At 36.5% G+C, this 21,090-nt stretch overlaps 1 protein-coding gene across 1 annotated transcript in view; it reads left to right on the top strand.

The window, feature by feature from the left end:
- Positions 1 to 5,508: 5,508 nt before the first annotated feature.
- Positions 5,509 to 21,090, top strand: part of LOC149539588 (uncharacterized) — a 31,445-nt gene continuing 15,863 nt past the window's right edge. Inside the window, exons 1-2 of the mRNA XM_089800820.1 lie at positions 5,509 to 6,617; positions 7,274 to 7,479. Coding sequence (XP_089656946.1) covers positions 5,816 to 6,617; positions 7,274 to 7,479 — 1,008 coding nt within the window. The 5' untranslated portion in view covers positions 5,509 to 5,815. The remainder of the gene's footprint in view (positions 6,618 to 7,273; positions 7,480 to 21,090) is intronic.

Consider the following 21,090-nt stretch of genomic DNA (forward strand, 5'->3'; position numbering starts at 1 on the left):
CCTTGCATTGATTACTTGGTAGAGTCTTTCATCATTTGATAACCATATGAAATTTTAGTTACTCTCGACCTTGCTTGGTAGAGTCTGTGACCCAACCTCACTTGGTAACGAAAGTGACTCGGTAGTAACTGGCACCCTTTCACTTGGTGATCCCTTTGTATCCTGAATACAAATATGGATCTTTTGTCTTTTCAACTAGAACTGATTTGGATGTCTTCTTGGATAGCTTAGTCCCAGTTCTCCTTTGAGAACTCAAGTAGAAATTATGGAGCCACCCAATTCTTGAGTGACTTGTTCATCATTATTTGGACTTGCATTCTTGGTAGACTTTGAAACCCATTGTTGTCTCATCAGTTTTCGGATGTTATCAGCTTTTGCCTTCTTTTCATCTTCAATTCTACCAATATTCATACAGCTCTTGGCAAGATGACCAAGTTCAGTACAAATGAAACATCTTTTAGTAGCATCTCTTTTCCTCAAGTGATGCTTTACACAATTTATTCCAACATGTCCAAATTCTCCACAGTAATGATATCTGCACTAGGTGTTGTAGTCCCAACCAAATATAGTTTTCACAGTTTGTTTTGCTGGATTTAATATCTTGGTTTTGCATTCTGATGATTTGTGGCCATGCTTCTTACATTTGTGACACTTTCCTTCAAATCTTGGTTTCTCTTTGCATTCATTTGCTCTATGACCATGTTAATTACAATTGTAACATTGTCCATTGATTTTTGCTTTTCCATTGCTCCAACATTTTTTTGAAGCATGACCTATCTTACCATAGTGATTGCAAGTAGGTCTTTGATTCTTTTGAGCTCCTTGCTTGGATGATTCTCCTTCTTCTGTATATCCAATTCCTACTTTTCCTTTTTGTCTATAGAGATTTTGCTCATTCAGCTGATTCATGTCTATTTGGGATTTCATCATTCTTTCATTGATTTACCTTTCAAAGTTTAGGTCATTTCACAATCTTTCATTTTCAGATCTCAGGTTCATGATTTCTTCATTTGCATTAGAAAGCTGATCAACGAAGTCTGCTTGCTGAAGGGATAGGTGCTTGATTTCATTGTTCTTTCCTTCTATCTCTTATTTTATCTTGTTTTTGTCTTCCATAACTTTACATAATCTGATTGGCTGAATTTCTTGCTTTCTTAGTTTTCTTACTTCTTCTTGCAGTGAACCATTCTTTTATAGGAGTTATTCGATTGCTTCATTTGCTTCATTAGGATTTCTTGAATGAAGGTCTTCAATTCTTTCTTCAATGTAGAGATGATCATTCATTTGAATTGCAAAATCTTTTCTTCTTTTTAGGGTTTGAGAGAGTTGCTCCTTTGCTTTCTTGAGTTGGGCAATAGCCATTTCCAAATCTAGCTTCTCATTGTCAATAGCCTTGCCAAGTTTGAATATCTCCATGGCCTTTGATCTTTGCTCAAGCTTGATAACCACAAAGCTCTAATACCAATTGTTGGAAATAATCTATTGCTGGAAATATTCTTAAAGGCTAAATTACTGAGAGGGGAGGGGTGAATCAATAACTTCTAAAACTTTTAAAACTTTTATCCAATTAACAATTAATCCAGTACTAATCTAACTATATGCATGAGAAACTGGAAACATGAAAGCACTCATAACACTTTAACACAAAGATTTGGTGACCCAAAAACCTTTCAAATAGAAAGTAAAACTTGGGTAGGGATGATACCCACAAGCTTTAGTACTGCAATATAAAGTTGGCCTATTAAGGCTTGCATTGATCACTTCTGATGATCAGCCCTGTTAGGAGCAACAAGGAATGCTAGGTCCACCTTGTTAGAGGATTTACAAACATACAATGAAGTATGCACTTGGTAAAGAGATTTGCATAAGACTATTAGGTCTACCTTGTTAAAGGATTTGACTGATCCACCTGTTAGGATGAAGCAGTAGCCGATCTCAGATCTATAACTTGGTTTGCTAAATGAGATTCTTTTAAGTGTACAAATCACCTTGTTGTGATAGATGAATCTTTGTTGTTTCTTGTATTGCTGTAGCATTTGTAATTTGCACTTTCTGCTCTTTTTCTGATGATCACATTGATTCCATGCATATCCACACACACATTTGCACATTGGATGTGATACAATACATTGCATATATACCAATCCAATTATACAATTACAAAGTTGGCTACAATACAAGTTTACACAAATATTACAAAGTTGGCTCAAATGTAGACACTTGGGTTCTAAAGACTGATTTGGTGAGATTCTGATACTCGGCATCCACTGTCAATGCTCAACATCATCATGCACTCGGTAGACGTAGAAGCTCGGTCCATATTGATCACTTCCAAGTAGTCTTGAACTCAATTTGCATCGATGACTCGGTGAATACTGTGAAACTCGTCATATAAACTAAGTCTCTTGGTTTACATTGAATGACTCGGTAAATACTATCACCTTGAGCTCGGTATAAACTGAGTCACTTGGTTAACACTGAGTAGCTCAGTCAACACTAGACTCGCATCACATTAATTGTGAACTCAATAACCACTACACAACTCAATTTACACTAGTAAACTCAACATACACTAAGATGCTCGGTTTACATTGCGGATCTTCATAGTAGTTGTAACTGCTCGGTAAACACTGGAATTTATCCAAAGGACTCGGTAGTAACTGTAGAATTTGGTGACAACTAAAATGCTTGGTTAACACTATTAACTATACAATAAGCTCAGTAGATACTTACAAATTGAATAAGTGTATGCCACTAATAAAAAACTTGACTGATAGGTCAACACTTTCTTCCTTTTCTTTTGAGGTTCTTTTTCATGCCTTGGTCGACCTGCAAGATAAATCTCTTCCATTAGTAGCTTTGATTAAGTTGTTGGTTTTTTTTTGTCATTGATAGATATAAGATAAATATAAAGATAAAATGCTAAAACAATTTAAAAACAAAAAAGTTACACTGAATATAACACCCAAACCATAAGTCTTTACAACCTTATAACCACTTATCTTGAAGCAGATACTAGTTTTATATACCTATATGAATATATCTATATATACATAAGTTAATGTTTATTTTATCAGCTTAAATTATTCTAATTGTTTGTTTTGGTTTATAATTTTCTTTGTTTAAGGATTGTTAAGTGTTGGTGTGTTGTGGTTTTGCCTATTTAATTTATGTTATTAAGAAATATCTCTTTTATAATTATACTGTCAACTCCTTTATTGGTTGATTTGTCAGCTAGTCTATTGCTGTCTCTGTATATATGTTTAAAATCTACTTCTGAAAATAAGTTTCACTGCTCTATTGCACTTTCTGGAATCAAGTTTAGTCTCCAATTTGGGGTTTTTCCACTTCTCAAAGTGTTAATGACGATCTAAGATGGATTTATGCTCATTGTGGGATTTTTGTTCTACATTAATTCCTTCCATTAATCTTTCAAATTGGTCTTGTTCTACACTAATTCCTTCCATAAATCTTTTAGATTCCTGAACTATTAAAATTTGTTACGTTAAGAAGTATAGAATCTTTGTTAAACCCTGTCTCTTCTTGTCCATGTGACACACATCATGTTTAATTGGCTTTTTAATTTGTTTCTTATTATTTTGCTTGTGCATGTTCAATGTTAAACAAACAATAGGCCTCACAACTTCATTGCTTTGTTTTTTATTACGTAGAAACTTATTTTTTATTTTAGTAAAAAATGGGTAATTGAGTGAAAGTTGAAAGCTTTAAGATCAAAATGACATGATTTGAGTATGGTTTCAAAAGCTTCACAACTATGACAATGAACAAAACTATGCCGATTCATGGACCTATTTACAATTTATAAGATTGTAGCTGGAGTTGTCAACTATAACATTGTTGATTAGTAGGAGATAATTTCCATAGCAAGTCAAATTGTGATATTGCTATCAAGATTTAATTGTGTAATTTTTGAGTCAAACTCATTGACCCATGTTTCATGAGTAGTGATTCAACATGATAGCAATAGTTAATTACACAGTTAAATCCTAATAGCAATATCACAATATAACATTGTTGTCAACAAGGTAAGTACAACAAGCAACATATGGAAGGACTAAATATCTCTATATATTGTGCAATTAATGTATTTGTGGAGGACTATGTACAAAGATTATATGCATGCTATCAATGACCAACTAAGGCTCAGGCTCAACCAATACAATAATGAATTTGGAGGGCTAGGAATATTAGAACAATTTTGAAAAAAAATGACAACTTTTTCCTGACAAATATGGAGCGTAAAGAGTTGGGCAAATGTTTTGTGATATCAAATTCCAATTGCCATAGCCTATAATACCTGTGAAAGGGATTTGAAAAAAATCATATATATTTAGGCACAATTGGGTTTTTAGGAGGGAAAAAGGGTCCATTACTGACACAAAATGCAACAACATAACAAAGTCTTATAATCCTCACTAATTCATTCATTTATCAAACAACACCAAAAAAATCTATGTTATTGGACAAACAAAAGAAGAGTGAAGTAGCAATTTTTGCAACCCCTAGATGGACATTTTGGTTCAGCTTAGTGACATATCCACGAGGGATATTATTCAACACCAACAAACACACATAAAAGGAAAATACAAAGCATGGGTTATGGGCATAAATGCATGACTAAGTACAACATATATCAGAATACAACAAAAAGAAGGAACCTATTTTTCAATTTGCAACACACTACTAAAATCAAAGGAAAATGGAATAAAACAAAATTCCAAATGAAATAAACAGGAGGAAAATATCTGTGTCCGAAAAACCTTACTTAAAAAGCACCATAGCTTCAAACTCCTCATACTTGGTATGTTTGCAAATACTTCATGCCTCAATATATGCAACAACGTATGTGAACCAACATATATGTAGTAGAAACTCGTAACCTATGAAAGCTCCTAATTAATATAGAGAATACCATACCCAACTAGAGAAGAAGGAAAATAAAAGACTACTTTCTATGTTGACTATCTTAAAAAGATAACTCTATAACGACTACATTGACAAAAGCAACTCCACAATGACTTGTCTTATGCCAAAGATACAATAGACCAAAACTTAATAATTTTCTTTAAAAAAAAGAATATTAAAAAATTAACTTTAATATTATTTTAGTAAACATTATAATCTAAACTATGTATTCATAAGTGAGGGGAAAACTATTTCCCTATAGGATAGGGACCAACCAAAAAAAAAAAACAAGTCCAAAGCATTTTGAATCGAGACAAAGATGAAGTTTTGCGTGTTAGTGCATTAAATCAGGGACAAGCGAAGGATTCCTCTCGCGATTTGAAGTTTTAAAAGAAGCCAAGGAAAAGCCAAAAAAAAGTCACCAATCACAAGAAATTTGGGGTAAAAATATGAAAAAGCTGTTGATTGGGTAGGCGGGGCAGTGGATTTATATTGGGCTAAAGTTAGACGGCTGAAATTACTGTCACTTGTGAATAAGGAAGGAATGGAGTATTAAAGAGGAGGAGGATTAGTGGACAGAGCAGGCAGCGAGAGATTTTAGCCACAGCAGAAGAGAATAAAAGGAGGAACGTTCAATATTCAGACAGCATGGGAGCCCATTAATGACCGGGAAGAGTCTTTTGATCAAGTTTGAGCATCTGTGGTGGAAGTTTTGATAAGGAGGAGTAGATTATAGGAGTTGGGTACTGGACGGATTGAGCTTAAAACCCTTGAAAGCAACTGGGTTTTATTAGGAGCATATGAAAATACAAGAGTTAGGGTTTTGTTGTTGAGTAGTTGTTTGGACTATTTTGTTTTCGTTATTTCATCAGATTAACTAGGTTGCAGAATGGCCGGCGCAGAGGCAGCAGCTCCTGATGGCTCTGTAAGTTCTTCTCTGTCAGGCCTTGTTAAGGACGGCCCAGTTATGTCCATGTGGAACAAGCGGCTTAGGGCTCTGAAGAAGAAATATAACCGAATATTGCAGATTGAAGAAAGCCGAAATCAAGGTAAAGCTATCAACAAAGAGCAGGAGGATGTGCTCAAGTCCAAGGTTAGTGTTGCTATACTGATCGAGGAGTATGAAAAACTTAGGCAGCCTCTTTGTGTTGCTGTCAAGGAAGAGCTTGGTGAGAGGGAGAAGGATCTGCAGTCAGCAGAGGACAATGAGAACGAGAGTGGCTCTAAGACAGCTGCTGAAGAGGAAGACAAAGATAGGGGCGCGGATGAGAAACGAACCTCAACCTTAGATAGCCAGGAGAGCAGGGAGGTTGAAGTTGGGGAAGCAAATGAATCAAGCTGTCGGGATGTAAGAGATGGCGCAGAAGAGGATTCCATTGCCGAAGTGTTGAAAATATTGTACTTTGGGCGCTTGTTCAATGTGGTTGAACAGAGTGATTCGCCGTCGATTATGTGGTCGAAAATGCACGAGCGGAGCTCCTGTCTCTCATATGATTTTGTCACAGATGACACTAATAAGCCTCTGCGGGAAGAAGATCTGGACCAACTTTCCTTTTTGGGGTCTCTAATGATTTCGCGCCCACAAAATGCAACTCTTTCCCATAAAACTGCTCTCGAGAATTGCCTGTACCATGCCCGACAATGGCAGCTCAACTCTGAACAGACTATTCATCCAGATGTTTCAGTAACGTGTATCCTTGATCAGACCAATGGCAATGGTTTTTTTGATTTAAGAAAGTTTCAGCTTTTTCTTGACGTTGTATTGTATTGCTTGTTTTTCCCTCTTTGTCAAATCCCATGATGCTAATTATGGCTAGGATGCATTTTGTGTATACCTACAAACCGTTCCCTTTTCAGTAGCACTTGGGTGCATCTGCAACCACACTCTGCAATGCTGTTAAGCATGGGTTGCATTCTAATGTGGGGTGGGCTTGTGTTTAATTTTATCCCTGATTCATACTCTAATATCATCTAAAAAATCCGGGTCATACTCATCTGTCTGCTTCGCAGATTCTTATTTCTACTAAAAGTTTCACTCCTATGTTTATCCCATTGCCAGTACACATAAAGCTCGTGAACTTCTTATGATCATTACAGTTGTGTGATTGAGTTAGTATTGGAATTTTTGTTGTGTCTTCGTATTTAAATTTAACAGCGTTGTCTAGCTGTCAAAGACAGGGTGTTTTTGGCCAGGATCATTTGAATGACAATACGTTCTTCCCTTGTAGTTTCAACAACACAGCATTTGCTGGTCTTGCTTAAAGCCATTTTCCTGCATGCGACATACTTACACACGGTTTCTTTCAAATTTTTTTTTTGGGTTTTTAATCTTTACCATGCTTTAAAGATGCTGATTTGAGGGAGAAGTTGAACAGGATTCTATCTTCTGAGTACTTCACCATGATCCCTGAGTTCCAAACTATCAGTCAGCAAACAGCAGCCGCTGCAGCCACAGCTACTGGTCGATATGTTACTCAGGTTTTAGCACAAGACAGTTCTGCAGAAGGGACCGTTTATCATACCGAAGCTCCAACTATTTATTATAAACCAGAGGTGTGTTAAGTTGTATATGAGTTTTACGATGAATTTAAAAAGTACTTGTTTATACCATATGACAGGCATATTCTTGATTTTTCAGTGTTTGCAATTTCTTTAGTTGCTTTTCAATGACCTCTAAAAAAATTTCAATTTATTCATCGTCAAAATGAGTACGGTAGTACCTAATTTTATTTTTTAATCTACCCCTACTCTATCAGTTTCAAAAAAAGATCAAATGGTTAAGGAGAGGAAGATAAAGGGTTCCGAGATGAGACTATGTTTAGTTTCCACCATTTGTTACCAATTGTTTCCAGTAAGCATTAGAAAACTGCCCCAGAGAAATCAGTTTTACTCAACTTTCACCTCAGGCAATGCAAGCTCCAAAGCGGAAACAAATCAATAGTGTACATTCACAAACAAACTGCCATTATTATGGGTAGATTGCACACAGTAATTTTATAGAAGGAAAACCATTTCATGCATGTTGCACTGGTTATCGTTGTTTGATTTGCTTTCTTGTAGATTGACTTTTTTGTTTTATGGTCTACATAATTTCTTGTTCTGGTTTTGTATCATGAATTTATGCTTTGAAAACTGGCTTGAGTATCATTTGCCATTTTATAATTCAAGGTTAGGTTCATAGTTACAGTCAAGTTCTCAGTTTACAGCTTGCGATACAATCTTCTTAATATAAGATTGCCAGAAAACTAAATGAATCACTGCTCCTAGGTGCTGGCCTTCCACAGAAACATGGTGGTGGGCAGTGGATTACATGACAACTTCCAATTTGACTTACTCACCAGTCTACATTCAACACAGGCCTAACACCCAATCATCAGATGCAAATTGGCAAACTTCCCTATCTGGAAACGGAACTAAATTGGATTCCACTAAATCTTGGATCCGTGGGTTCTTTGGAGAGGAAGATATGTTTTTATTACCTGGTGCTTTGGAAAGAAAGCAGATGCAAAATTATCCTTAATTAGGTTGTTATAAGTTTTAAATTAGACCACTATTTACAATTCTGGTGATAAATGTGTAGGCTTTGAAAGAGCTTCAGAAACAACTTGTTGATGTTTGAGGGGCACTTGTCAAACATCCTTTTTACTGCTACCTGCACATCATAGGAGTGGCTTTAAGTTAATATGCAGGGATGTTGGAATGCATGATCATGAAATATATTGAGATGTAGGCAACTCCAGATGATGTATGCAAGAAAAAACGAATTCAAGTCCAGGATCAACGGGTGACAAAAGAACAGGGGAGTTTCCAAAGATTGAAATTCCTTCACATTTTAAAAACTAATCTAAACGCTTGGGGTTATATGGTGTTTACTCCTAGCAAAATAATATGTTTATTTTCTAAGGACTCAGGGATGAGATGACAAATGTTAAAAAGAAGGGGCTCCAGAGATTTGTGATGATTGAAGCTCCTTTTCTTCAAAGGATGAATCAACTAGGGCTTTGAGGATTGTCCAAGAATGACAATGGGCATATTAGGGGTCCTTTGGAAGGTTCTGATAGGGACAAATGTGACTTATGAGAACATTTCAAATATATGATTTACACTTAAGAAGTCAGTAGGATTGCTTCCTTTTTATGAAGCAAGGAAACTGTTCCTCTTTTCCAGAGGATCAGTAACATTTTTGTGATCTCAACCAACAACTTTTTTGAATTACATAAACTCAATAACTATTGTCAATATGAAATCCCATGGAAATTTTCTTTGATCACCTATTAAAATCGCCCCTCATCATATTTTGCAAGTACATACTATAAGAAAAGAGGTGCTTGATGGTTTTTGGTTTCACTACAAATGAAATACAGTTTTCACATTTATTATTGTTTTGAACAAGCAAGAATCTTCTGAAGAACAAGTGATCATCTGTGGCAAGAATTCTTTGGCTCTGTATAGGAAAATAAAAAAAGCTTGGCAATTCTTAATGCTCAAGCTCTACATAAGGTCGTCACCTTTATTGGTTGGGTCATGATGGAGGCCTGGGAAGTGGGCTCATTTATTATACAACCCTTTAGCAGGAATTAAATTGAATGGTATCTTCACAAACTTCTAAGAGGTAATGCATAATCTAGTTAACATTTTTGGTACAAGAGCTTGACAGAGTACTATTATTATCTATAGATTTTTTAATCTTTGAAAGACCTAGTGGCACACATTATCTCATCTGAATTGATATATTTATGTCTACTTCATTTTTGGAAAGATACTTTGCAATCGCTTTGGCACAAATGTCCCATTTTCAGTATTTCCAAGTCTATGTTTGGAGAAGTCGCTTTTTGGATTTTTTGGCATAAAATTGAAAAACACATGATTGATTTCTTAAGGATCAGACAAAATTCTCCTCTCCATGTGCTTTTTTCTTGCGATGTATGGCTGTTTAGATTTTGATGAAGAATCTAAACCCAAGTTATTGATCTTGGTACTGGTTTTGGGTTTTTGGGCTTGGTTAATTTATTTCTGTGAGCAGCAATTGAAATGTGTATACTTTTGGCCATAAGTGTATTTAGAAATAGAACAATAAATGCTATGGTATGAGTATATGTAATGTCCCTTCTTTGGTTCAGTCTTCAGCAGAGGTTGGCCTATAACTAGAGGTTTGTGTATGTCGGCAGAGTGGTTAGGGGATCCAACCAGGGGTTGTGGAGCTTAGTAGGGAGCTTTATGAACCATTCCATACAGTTTGAGGCAGTCTCCTATTTTTGTGGACGATCCCAATTTTATATGAGGTCCGGGAGACATTTTGAGTCATTCTGGACGTTTTGAGGTAGTTTTCTAAATTTTAGGAAGGGTTCCTATTATTTAGGAGAGGACTGACAGTGGCCCTGCTATATTCTAGACATCACTCTTGGATTGGTGGCAACACTCAGTTTCAGTTCAGAGTCTGTGTGATGATTTCAAGAAGAAAATGAAATATTGAAGTTACGACTTTAATGTTGTAAATAAATAAATAAAATAAAGATCTATTAAAGTTGCTTTATATTATTTTAATAAAGTAACCAATAAGTGGATCCCCATGGGACATGCTGAATAAGAAAGGCTTAGATTAAGTTCTTTTCAAAACAACTTATTATTGTTAATAAGGGCTTGAACTTGATGAGGAAAAATAAGTTTGTAAAAAAAAACTTAATTAAATGAATTGAAAACCCTAAAAGGGCCAACTAGGGTTTGGAGTCAATAGAGTAACACGGGGAGTAATCATTCATTTTTGCAGCAGCAAATTGGAATTGAGCTGTGAGGAAGAGTTTGCTGATCAGGGCTTCTGGGAATGAAAACTCCCTGGAGATTGGAAGGATGGATGAAAACCCAACTTATCTTGGAGTGTGAATTAATTCAGAATTCAGTATTGAGCATGTTGATAAAAGGAATCAGTGTTTTAGATTTATTGCAAAGCAGAGAAAGGGAGTATATTGCAGATCTGGGTTGTTTTGAGCCTTTAATTTGTCAACATCAGCAAAAGCAGGCTGGCATACATCTGGTTGATTGATTGCAGCATTTAGTTAGCTGGTTGCAAGGTTTGAGAAGCTATTCCATGTAAACTTTTGAAGTTCCAGACCTGCTGTCACAAATCAGATTTAAGGAACTGGCTTTGTGCATGAAATTAGACTATTTTATGCACCAGCGCTTGGGTACATTGGGATGATGGGGACAAGTTTCCGGGACGGGGGGACAATGGACCTCAATTTCGGGACCGTGGGGAGGTGGCCAGGGAATGGCGGTGAGGGGATGATGGGTTAGGGAGGGGTGCTTGCAACAAGGACTAGAACCATTGAATACTCAATGTAGTAACATAGTACATATCCAATAGTAACATTCAAAAATCAAAATAGAAATAGAAATTCAAGTACCTGTCCCAACGGTGGCTTGGTTGTGGAATGGCATAGGTGGGGCTACTCAGATACTCGAAGTACCTCGTGCAGGGATGTCTCTAGGACAGCTTCTTTGAGGTTTAGGAGGGGTTGCGAGTCCCTGTGTTACACTGTGTGCCATAGAATATCTCAAGAAATTTCAGATCTGCAGCAGACTTATAATGGTATGTTTGTTGGCATTTTCGAGTATATAAAAATTCATTGAATTGATGCTTTGCTGTACATTTCATCTATACTTGCGTTTTCACTTCATATTTCTTTCAATTTCATTTATACATTGCAAACAACTAGGAAAACCAAAAAAATACAAAAGAACAAAATATTGGAAATCCTAAAAAAAATCAGAAAATTCAAAGGAACACAAAAAAATCAAAACTTGTAGTTGTCAGATCAGAGGGGATCTTTCAGTATAAAGAGGCAATAGAAATTTGTGTGCTCATAAGGTAAGTGTATGTTGAACTAGAGCAATAAATGAAATGCTATGAGTATCATTACTAGGTCTACACAGAGCAATAGCCTAGCACATATCTTATGTCAAGTGAAATTCTTGTCCTGATAGCTTCTGAACTTGACCGTGTGGTCAATTTCTTCATCATAGTTCATTGGAACCTGTGCATGGTCCTGTGGCAAGAGAAATATAGTGGCAGACTTTGGCAAAGGATGGAATAATGTGTGCATCACTGCACCTTTATTGAATGCAATATTAGCTAGCTTCCTGGAGAGCTTGGTTCTTAACTTTTCAAGCTGTTTGGATTTGAAGCAGATTTCCCTCCCACGAAGGGTTTCAATTGAATTCATGAAAGCAAATGGAAATCTGTAATGTGCATCCTGTATGCACCAATTTCTTTTGCACTCCCTTTCTCTTTTCAATGTTATAGTATTCAGGCATATTTTCAAACAGTTTGCTTGCAATATTGAATGCTCAGTTTCATGTTTGCAAAGATGATGATGTTTGTTCATTTTTGTTTAGAGAATGATTTGAATTTAAAATTGTTATCACAGTTCCTTGTAAGTTTGCCACTTTGCTCAAACAATGGAAACTTCAACACATACAATTTGAAAGATAATAAACGATTAACAGATTGCTGATTGTACAGTAGCAAGACTGGAAATAATGTCAGTTGTTTTAGGTTGGCGAATTTTTAATAAGCCTATAAACAAGACCAAACAAATTGATTGCTCTTCACTGTACCCATCCCACAGAGATGTTAACATTGACTAGCAGCCAGAGGAATGTTGATGCAGTCTGAATTTACCTTCAGATTTAAAAAAAAGACTTGAGCAGCCTCTTCCTTAATTGCCGTTGCTTTCCTAAACTCAACATCCATCCATTATCTCATTAAACCTGCCCTTTTCTACCTTCAAATTCCAAATCTCTGTCTTTCTTCTTCATGCTAGCAAGGAGGGAAGTAAATTCCCACATCCTAACAGAGATAGTGTTGTTATAAAGTGGTGGGGGGGGGCGGTGGGTGAGGGGGAGTGAATCAGTACAAAAAAGTAAACAACAATTTCAAATTACCGGTCTGAATGGTCTCTGAATATCTGAACTATACTTCCAAAACGTATATCAAATAACTGTTGAAATGGAACTGAAGTAAATAATAGAGGTCAATCACATAAGCAACACACATAGCACACTTATTTTTGTATGTGGAAACCCTCGGCTAGAGGGAGAAAACTATGGTGGGGATGACACCCACAAGCAAGCCTTCCATTGCAGTTAAAAGGTTTGCCTTGTTAGGAGCTACACATACCCTTTCCATTACAGTAAAAAGGTTTTCCCTGTTAGGAGCTACACGTACCCTTTCTAGGGGTTCACTTTGTTAGGAGTGATTTTTACACTGTTAGGAGTACAACAAAGATTTGCTAGGATCTATCTCATTAGAGGATTTAGAACTCCTTCTGAGAATCCACCATGTTAAAGGATTTACACAAAGAGACTAGTTAAGGTCCACCCAGTTAAGGTATTACTTTTGTTGTAATTGTTAGGAAACAATGAGTTGAATGATCTGTAAGTAGCACTGCTTTCTTGTTAGGTCCATTTTGCTCTATTCACTCTGCAACTTCTCATTGCTCAATCTCTACTTCACACCTTGATCGTAACCTCTGTAATCACAAAATCTCTTACTGCAATTTATCACTCCCTTCCACTTACCTCTTCAAACACCAACATACAAATACTTACTCCTTTTACTTTTTAATCTTTCGCCATCCTTTCAATTTACAAATTTGCCGCACTCATACCACATGCAATTCACATATTCCAATGTACCTATTGTTGGGAGGTTGGTGCCTTTGTCCCCTCTAGGCAAAGGTACCGTTCAACATAGACTGATGGATGTGTGACATGTGCATAATCGCCTCCCATGGATCCTTGTCTCTACTTGTTGTGATGTTCATTGACAGTTCAATTTTTGGTATAATGCCAACAGTGATTCCAACAAGTGGTATCAAAGCACTGGGTTACGGATTCAAATCCCTCGGGTCATGCTGGGGGGGGGGGATTGTTGGTGCCTTCGTCACCTCTAGGGGAAGGTATTGTTCAACATAGACCAATGGATTTGTGACACATGCTTAACTACCTCCTGTGGATCCTTGTCTCTAGCTGTTGTGACTTTTATGACAGTTTGAGCTTTTGATGTAATGGCAAGGTTGGTTCCAACACCTAACACTTTTTCGATCACTACCTTGATCAACTTTAGGTTGTTTTCTTGTGCAATTTCATAGAATAGTCAAAATGTGTTTGACCTTCTCCAACTTCTTGTGGAATCCGCTCACTATACTTGCTTTGATCATACAACTGCCAACTCATCACTTCACCAACTGATTAAGATGCATCATCATACCTTCGATTTCGATCATACCTGTAAAAAAGATCTGCTTACAAGCCCAGATTTGTAAGGGTATTTATCTTGTTCAAATAATATTTGGAAAACGTTTGGGTACGATTCTTTGAATAACTACTATCTCAATCAATAAGTTTTATTACCTGTTGAGTAGATTAATGTTTAATTCAGTTATAGTATTTGTAACTCAAACAAACTTATTATTGTGTGAGATTAGTACAGGGTTTTTGTTTGTCAAGATTGGCAAAGGTTATTTCATCACAGAACTCTCAAAGCATTTCCAAAGTATACTGTTTATGCCAATATAGAAAAAGAAGTTATTCACCCAACAAATGGAGAAGAGAGATATCAAGAACAAATAGACTCTCTAATGGGCAATACACTAATCATTAAGTCACCTTCACAAGAAATATAAATAATATTTAAATTGGAATCCCCCAAGTCACCTTTAATTCTTTGTTGACATCAAAACAAGGTATCTAGAGGTGGTATCCAAGGTATTACCATGTAGCAGCCTTCGAGCTGATATGTTTCAAGCTTTGAATCTTTAGATATTATGGGCATGCCAAAATTAGAATGAAACCATGCAACCAACCAAAGAAATATTAATATTTAACAGTGTTACACCGGCGCGGGGGTGTGGCGGTGCAGGGGGATGTCGGGACGAGTTCCGGGTGCGGGAAAAAAAGGCCTCAATTTGGGGATGGCGGGGGGAGGGCAAGGGTGTGGCTGCGGGGTGCAGGGGGGGAAGGGGGTTGCATAGTGTATATATATATAAAACTAAAAATAATAATTACAAAATGATACTTCAATATATTATATACATACCAAATATAGTTGAATAGAGAAAATTGAAATGTGATTCACAAACCATAAGTTCAAACTTGAAACTCGAAACTTCATAACCATTACCAATGACCATTTAACAAATTAACTTAGTTCAAGATGCAAAATTCAAAATTCATTGTTCAAATATGAATATCATATATCACAAAGATGCTGATGATGACAATCAGCCGAGTAGCATGAAACAGTGAAATGAAACAATGTATCTTAGCCATATCAAATAATCAAAGTGAGTACAATCAACAAAATCACAAAATGTCAATAATGAGAATGGAATCCCAAATCATCCCAAGTGCTATCTAGTCATCCCCTTGCAAAATCACCCGCTAAGCTCTCACAAACTCCTCCAAACTCTTTTGTTCACTTTGCTCCTTGCTGCTTCAAAACAATGAAATGAAATGGTGAAATGGAAAATGAGGTGTATTGGTCTTTTGATATTGCTATCAATGTTTAACTGTGTGATTTTGAGTTAAACTCATTGACCCATGTTTCATGAGTAGTGATTCAACATGAATCCATCTTTCATGAGAATTAATGGAACATTTAGCACTCATTGGATCTAGGTGATGCTCATAGGGGTGAAGCACCGAGACTTCCCGGGAGGTCACCCATCCTAGTACTACTCTAGCCTGAGCACGCTTAACTACGGAGTTTCCCATGCTTCACCCCTTTGAGCATCACCTAGATCCATTGAGTGCTAAGTGTTCCATTTATTCTCATGAGAGATGGATTCATGTGAATCACTACTCATGAAACATGGGTCAATGAGTTTGATTCAAAATCACATAGTTAAATCTTGATAGCAATATCACAATTTGACTTGCTGTGGAAGTTATCTCCTACTTATGTATTGATCTTATTAAACCTTCAAATAGATCACATGGGACCAACACCCAATTAGGGTTAGCTTGCATAAAAAACAAATGCAAGAAATTATTAAAAAAAAAACTTTTTTGCCCATTCAGCCGGCCGCACCCTGAGAGCACCCTGGGAGCACCCCACACACACCGGGTGCTTCAAGGTTTTGACTTGGGTGTGTGCACGTGGGTTACACTGATATTTAATAAAAATCACTAAACAATCTGAAATTTTTTCTCAACAAAGACCACACAAAATTAGAATGAAACCATACATCCAACTAGAGAAAAATTAATTTGAAATGAAATTCACAAAACATTCTGAAATTTGTTTTCAAAGACCTCACAATTTTTTGTGAATCTAAGTGCTGAATCCAGCTGGTAAGACTGACTGGTTTATTTAAATTACCAGCTAGGATAGATCTTCTGCCAGTGAAACTTGATCTTCCCAAAGAGAGTTTTTGACATTTCGTCCTCCAAAGGCTGAGATGAACTGTGTTCAATCTCCTGTACTACAAGAGTTTCTCAATCAGAGAAATGCAATAAACTTATAAACTGTATAGTCTGTATTCTTCCATGTGAGCTCTTATAACCACCTTTTATAGCCTTATTCGAGAACTTTTTAAAAAACTCAATTTTAAAATCCACTCGTTAATTAAATAAGCCTTTTAACTCCAAAAGTGAAAAGTGATTATTTTTTAAAACATTTCTGATGCTTAAAATCACTTTTTAGTGTCTCATCATTTAAAAGTTTTCGTTCTCTTTCCAATGAGCTATAATATTGAGATCTTCAACAAATAATTTTAAAATGACCACCGAAGTGAAATCAATTAAATATAGCTCTAAACTACATCCAAGTATCTCTAAACCGTTGTCACCCAAGTAGTGACAATGGTTGAAAAGCATCAGAATCATAAATTTACTGTCCAGGAGCAATCCCGATGATGAAAGATGATAAACAAACTGACCAAGACTAACTAAATATAGACGGTCCTTCCAAGAACCTTGGTGACCAAACTGGAAGCCAAAATAACATCTGTAAGTGTCATGTAACTTCACCAAACCATCTGGGCTCATTGGAAACATCAATCCACCACTCTGATCAAACTGACAGACACCTAAAAGGTTAGTCCTAACTGCATTGCAAGAGAGTCTGAAAAAAGGGACATTACAATTTTCCCTTTGCAAAGATTGCTTGTCTCAAACAATGGCATAATAATACCAGAAAGATGCACCAAATTGAATTGGATTGCTGATCAATATGATCCCAAGGACCCAACTCCCAAGACAATCTCAAAAAATTACCAACATATAGATGCTTTGCACTCTGATCACATCTGTAAAAATATCATGCTACAATTGCACTTTCCTCTCCTGGAACCACATCAAAACCTTGAAACACCTGTAAGGGCTGAAATCTAAACCATGAAACATCTTCTGCTGAAGCATCCTAGTAAGGTACATAACTGAAACCCTACTTCCAAACACAATCCTTGGCAACATGAAGGATAATCTGCTCAAACAAAATAAACCTCATCATCATTCCTCATGATATCCTAAAAGAGCATATCGATCACTGTCATGACTGGTATAGAACTTAGAAGGTGTCAGTGAGACCAACTTTAAGATTTGCCAACCAAGGAATACCTCTGTGACCATGAATTATAAATGTATCGTTGACGCTCAATCTCCAAGTGTCAAAGTGACTATTCTGCTCACGCTTAAACACTCAACCCACTGCAATTGGCAAGACATCTGTTGAAGATACACATACCATCACCATGAAACATTTGCAGCAATCACCATTCACCGAGATGAAAGCAAAAGATAATTGAACAGTGAACTGTGCCCTAAAAAACTTCTCACTATTCCAACTCCAAGAGTGTCTGTATGATGAACCGAAGCATGCAGAAGTTTGCTGTCTGGAACTAATGCTGAGAGTAAATTTCAAGTGAAAATTACAAACCTTTTTAAAATGAACTCTCCGAGTTAGGAAGGTTTGATGAAACAATCACTGCTGTTCAATTTGGAATTAGCGAAGTACAATCTGATTTAAACGCTCTACAGAAGGGACAACCTCAGTACCAATGGAATCACCAAGTGTAAGCATGCCTTGTGTGCTTTCACATATAAACAATTTAGAAGTGACTGGGAAACACTTCCAAACAATGTCCAACTGAAACCCACTTCCTTGGCAAGGATTCATGTTGATGTGCCAACTCTCGTAAATGAGAGTAAACCGATATGTGAGGTGACTAACTTGCAGCCAAACAGCAAGCTCAAGACTTGAAATCTATCCAATCCGGTTAGTAGATGAACAGATGGAATCACATAATAATGGCTGGTTAAGAAAAGGCATGGCACTTTAAGTCCCTGCAAAGATCATTCCTAAACCCTAAACACTAAACCATAAGTCACCATTTTTAACAAGCTCCATTAATCCTTGTTGAGAATCCCAAGCACAGACACTGAATCAACAATGATCTCCAACATATCTAGAAAGGTACACATTTTAAACAATTGCCATTCAAAAATTTCAATTCCCTCATGTAGTTAGGAATGATGCCTCATAATGTCATCTCCCTTCAATTGTAATCTTCAACTGTCTCCTTATTTGCGCATTTCATATCTTGTGGTCCTAGGAGATTTATTAATCATCTAATAATGCGAGTTTAGATCATCACCAAGCTGAAAACTACACTCCAGCTGAAGTCCTGAAACTTCTCTTGAATCCCATGTGTTGAATTTTTTTGGTAAGTGTGATGCTACAACAAGGAGTTGTTCCATCATCCAACTGGAAAAGTGGATTGTCATATGTCATATTAAAATCCGTCTCAAACAATGGGTTATCATTGGACACTACAAATTGATTCTTCCAATCATTAGCTTGCAAGGACAGTGAACAGCTGTAATGATCATGCAGAAATCAGATTTTTCTTCCTAGCTGTCATTGATGTCTCCATGGTTATTCAAAAGCTCACATGCCTCGTCCATTACCAATATGATGAATATGCTCAACATTGAGACTAGTATCTAACTCAAACAAGCTTATTCACTAAGCTTGTGCTCAGAATCAGTTCCATGCAATTCAGATCTATTTGCAAGATCACCATCCAACTTCTCAAATTTATCTTCTATTATAGTGTCCCGGTGGCATACATCATGCTATAAAATTAGGGGATCATCATGATCAAAAGGAATCATCCCATATAGGATCCTCATTATACTTAGGTGCTAACACACCTGAACCCTAGTTCTCAAAGTCTGATTGCTTTTTTGAAGAAAAAAAAAATGTTCACTTGCTCCTCAAGAGTAGTTGTCTCCCTGAAAAGTCACTTTCCAATTCAGTCAGTATTACTGAAGTCTTCGTAAACACTCCTATCCATAGGCTTGGTTTGACTAAGACATTGGTTTGCACAAACGAATTAAGGAATGACAAAAACATAAATGCAATTAGGTATTGAGTGTAGGAAAAGGCTAAGGCATGGGCCTTACTAGCCTAAAACCAGGCTAAGGGTTATGGACACTAAGGGCCCGTTTGTTTGGTGGAATTGAACCAGAATTGGTAGGAACAAAATCTAAAAATATTTATTCCGCAGTTTGGATGTGTCAAACTGGAATTGGGATACGAGTTTCAAATTCCCATTTTGGTCTGAAATGAGGATCTGTTAATTCCACCTCAAGAGGTAGAATTGGAATTAAATCCAATTTGAATTTCATATTTCCTACTCAACAAAACCCAATTCCGAATTAACAAATCCAGCATCTGACAAATTCTGGATATAAAACAAATACAGCATTTGCTAATGCCAGCAGCCAAACTGGTCCTAAATGAGCCCAAAATATAACAATAGAACTGCCAGGGTATGCAATTTTCAATATCAAAGTAATGAGTCTAGATGTACGAGATATTAAAAAAAAAAAAATCACGATGTGAATAGATTCAGGTTGAAAATGCATCTAGGTTCATTAAAAGAAGGAAAAAATAATGCAAAATGTTCGGATTTGTTGTGTCTGTCTAAAAATGCATCTCAGTTCATCGAAAGTTCCCCTGGGTTTGTCATGGATGAACATGTACAGGTTTTTTGAACCCTAGATGGATTGACAGGAAGAATGATTCTGAATCTAGATAGGGGTTGAATTAGGTTTAGAGTCAGCTAAGTTTTTTGAAGAACCAGTAACTTTAGATGTAAACCACTTAGTGCCTACTGTACTCCAGATTAGCCTAGATCTAAGGGTGGCATCTTGAGCAAGATTTTTCTGCAAGGATCTTATATGATGCTTTACTTTCATTGTATGCTCCAAAAGTTCAACATTTTCCAGTTGAGCCTGTAATCTCTTTTCAATCTTTGTTAAACTCTCTTGCTCCTTAAAGATCCTCTTCCTGTTCATTAATATAGCTCATTTGTACAGTTTCAAAGTCTCTGAAGGTTCTCAATAGAGCTCCTCTGTTTTCAAATTCTAGACTGCAAACCAAAGGTCATTCATGAAGCCCCCCAGAGATTTAATGCTATTTAAACAATATCCTTAAATTGAGAAGTGTTGGGCATATACAAACCCTTAAAAGTTTAGTTAGTTTGGAAAGCTAAAAGAGGCAGGAAAAAGAGTGGTCAACAGAATGATCGTGAGAGAGATTGTAAAGGTAACAAATTGACTGTTACAGTTATTCATTCGAGGGATCACAACTTGTTCTCTGTTCCATATAAATGTACCCTTCCTAGATTATATTTTTAACTTTCCCCTTGGACATTGCACCAACTCTGTTGAATGCCGTTGATTTTTCTCATACCTTACCTCCGTGGGTCAATCACTATTTATTAGTTTCTTAAGACAAGGATTCACATTTGTCTTAATTTAAACTGGCTTCTTGATTGGTGCAAGAATCTTTTTCATTTTGGAAACTATGCACATCCAACGAAGTGGATCTTTCATTACAGTTCTCAGAGCACATACAAATCAAAGTTGGAATCCAGTTAGCTTATTGCAAGCGGAGCATTCTTTTTATTCAATTCTCTTTGTTCACACCTTATTTTAATAATTTAAAAGATTTATTCATTTCTGTCTGTTCAGTTAAATAAAGCAGTGATCCAGTCAGCCTTATTTAAGCATTGCATCTCCTTTCTTCAGTTCTCTCTGGTTGATTCAACAATGCAATGTTCCAGTTGGCCTTAATACAAACAGAACAAATCTTTT

The sequence above is a fragment of the Cupressus sempervirens genome, chromosome 9, assembly GCF_028749045.1.
Source record: "Cupressus sempervirens isolate cs-2001-9-10 chromosome 9, ASM2874904v1, whole genome shotgun sequence".
Taxonomy (NCBI): Eukaryota; Viridiplantae; Streptophyta; class Pinopsida; order Cupressales; family Cupressaceae; genus Cupressus; species Cupressus sempervirens.